The 2,176-nt window shown below is 59.7% G+C and overlaps 1 protein-coding gene across 1 annotated transcript; it reads left to right on the top strand.

Annotated features, from left to right (window-relative positions):
• Positions 1-619: 619 nt before the first annotated feature.
• Positions 620-2,171, top strand: RAB7B (RAB7B, member RAS oncogene family; the record flags this gene model as incomplete). The annotated part of the gene is made up of 5 exons (XM_010187561.1): positions 620-672; positions 813-939; positions 1,208-1,423; positions 1,538-1,663; positions 2,109-2,171. Coding segments are annotated over exons 1-5 (585 nt in total), but the record flags the coding sequence as incomplete, so codon positions are not given.
• Between the last annotated feature and the right edge of the window lie 5 nt (positions 2,172-2,176).

Here is a 2,176-nt window from a genome sequence, read left to right on the forward strand (position 1 = left end):
CTGGCGCTGCCTTGCGGACGGGGCTGCTGGAGGACACGGGTCCCCGCCTGGGGAGGGGGTTTGCTGGAGATGCCTGGGGCTCCTGCCCTGGGATGGCTGGGTATGGAGCATGTGGGGACACCGGGACGTGTTGGGGACGCATCCTATGGGGGAGCCTTTCGCGGTGGGTGGTGTCCCTGGGCTGTGCTTGGGGCACTCAGGAAAGTCCGGCTGGCCGTGGTCTTCTTTTAAAAAACGCAATTTTCCCCAGGACAAAAACAGTGTGTGTCACGTTTAGCAGGGGGGTTGCACTTTAAAGGGAGAGGTAGGGAAGTTTTTCACAGCAGCTTTTAATGGTGATGAACTGGTATGGCGCGGCAGCGTGTCCGGACGTGCACCGGCACCTCGGGAGCTGCTCCCAGGTGCTGACGTGGGCCGGGCTCGGGACGGGGGGTTTCTGCCCCCACCAGCACCGGACATGAGCAGGGTGCTGACACGGTGACATCCAGGGCCCCGGGACAGCCAGGGTGGGGGCAGGGGACCAGCGCCCCCCACACCTCCCCCAGTCCCGCGGGGCTCGCAGGGAGCCAGTCCCATCCCTGCAGCTGAGTGACACCCTCTCTTCCCGCAGGGCCCGTCCATGGATACCAGCAAGAAGGTGGATCTGAAGATAATCATCATTGGAGCGCTGGGGTAAGGAGTACATGGTACTGGTGATGGGAGGGAAGCCCCACGTGTGGCCTGGGAGTCTGTGGGTGCGGCAGCCCCCGTCCTTGCTGTGAGCAATCCCTTTGTCACACAAAGCCTCACCCGCATCCCTCCCCTCCCGCCAGCGTGGGCAAAACCTCCCTCCTGCACCAGTACGTGCACAAGACGTTTTACGAAGATTACCGCACCACGCTGGGGGCCAGCATCCTGACCAAGGTCCTCGCGGTGGACAGCACGCCCCTGAAACTGCAGGTGAGTGGTGCTGGGACTACCCAGGCTGCCCACCCTGATCCCATGGGCACGCGTGTCCCCCCGTGTCCTGCTGTCCTCAAATGTCTCCTGGCATCGTGAGGTGGGGGCTGGATTTGCAGGGCCTGATTTTCAGCAGCTCTGAGTATCCATGAGCTGTACTGAAATTCCACATTTTTGGGGGGTCTGCACTCCCTGACGCTGGTCGCCTGAGCTTAACACCCATGTCGGTTGCATTCTGTGTTTGTATTTATGCCCTTCTCTGCCTTAGATCTGGGACACGGGGGGACAGGAGCGGTTCCGGTCCATGGTGTCGACCTTTTACAAGGGCTCGGACGGCTGCATGTTGGCCTTCGACGTGACGGACCGGGAGTCCTTTGAGGCCCTGGACAACTGGCGGGACGACTTCCTGGAGAAGGTCATTCCACGGGAGCAAGATTTCCCCATGGTGGTGCTGGGGAACAAAATAGACATCTGCGATCGGCAGGTGAGGGTGGAGGAGGAAGAGTGGGGTGGGGGGATTGGGACGCTTTAGTGCCCCAATGGCTTACGGGACTGCAGGACCAGGCTTCTTCAGACGGCTCCATCCTCCTTCCCGCAGGTACCCAGGGAGACGGCCTCAGCCTGGTGCAAGGAGAAAGACATCCCTTACTTCGAAGTCAGCGCCAAGAACAACATCAATGTGGCAGAGGCTTTTGAGACCCTCGCGAAGCAGGCGTTGGCCACGGTGAGCATCGCTGTGCACCCAGCCTGCGCCGGCAGCAGGGACTGGGGTGCGAGCAGGACTCGGGCACTCCCAGAGCTGATCTGACCCTCCCAGCCCACCCTCCCATGCAGAACAGCTTCCATTTGTAATGCGTAGGAAAGAGCCAGGAAAAGAAGCACATCAGTGTTTGACTTAGAACAGATCTAGAACAAGTTAGAATAGAGTAAGAATCGCCATTGCCCATGGTGACAGGAATGAAGTGGCACCGCACAGCGCGCCAGCACTGTCCTCTAGCGGCCATCCCATGGGAACCTTCGTGTCCCCACGCCAAGCGAGCACGGTGGCCCCGCTCCTTGGCTGATCCGGGCAGCTTTTCCCTGGATTTTGTCTTTAACCACAAACCTGGGCTCCCCAGTCCTTCAGTCCCCTAACATCACTCATCCTCCCTCTTCTCTGTTTTTTCCAGCATAAGGGGATTTTTGAGAGCTATTTGACCGACTCCATCAAACTCACTCCCAACGACAAGCCCAAGAG

This window comes from Mesitornis unicolor, unplaced genomic scaffold (genome assembly GCF_000695765.1).
Source record: "Mesitornis unicolor isolate BGI_N332 unplaced genomic scaffold, ASM69576v1 scaffold41696, whole genome shotgun sequence".
NCBI classification, from domain to species: Eukaryota; Metazoa; Chordata; class Aves; order Mesitornithiformes; family Mesitornithidae; genus Mesitornis; species Mesitornis unicolor.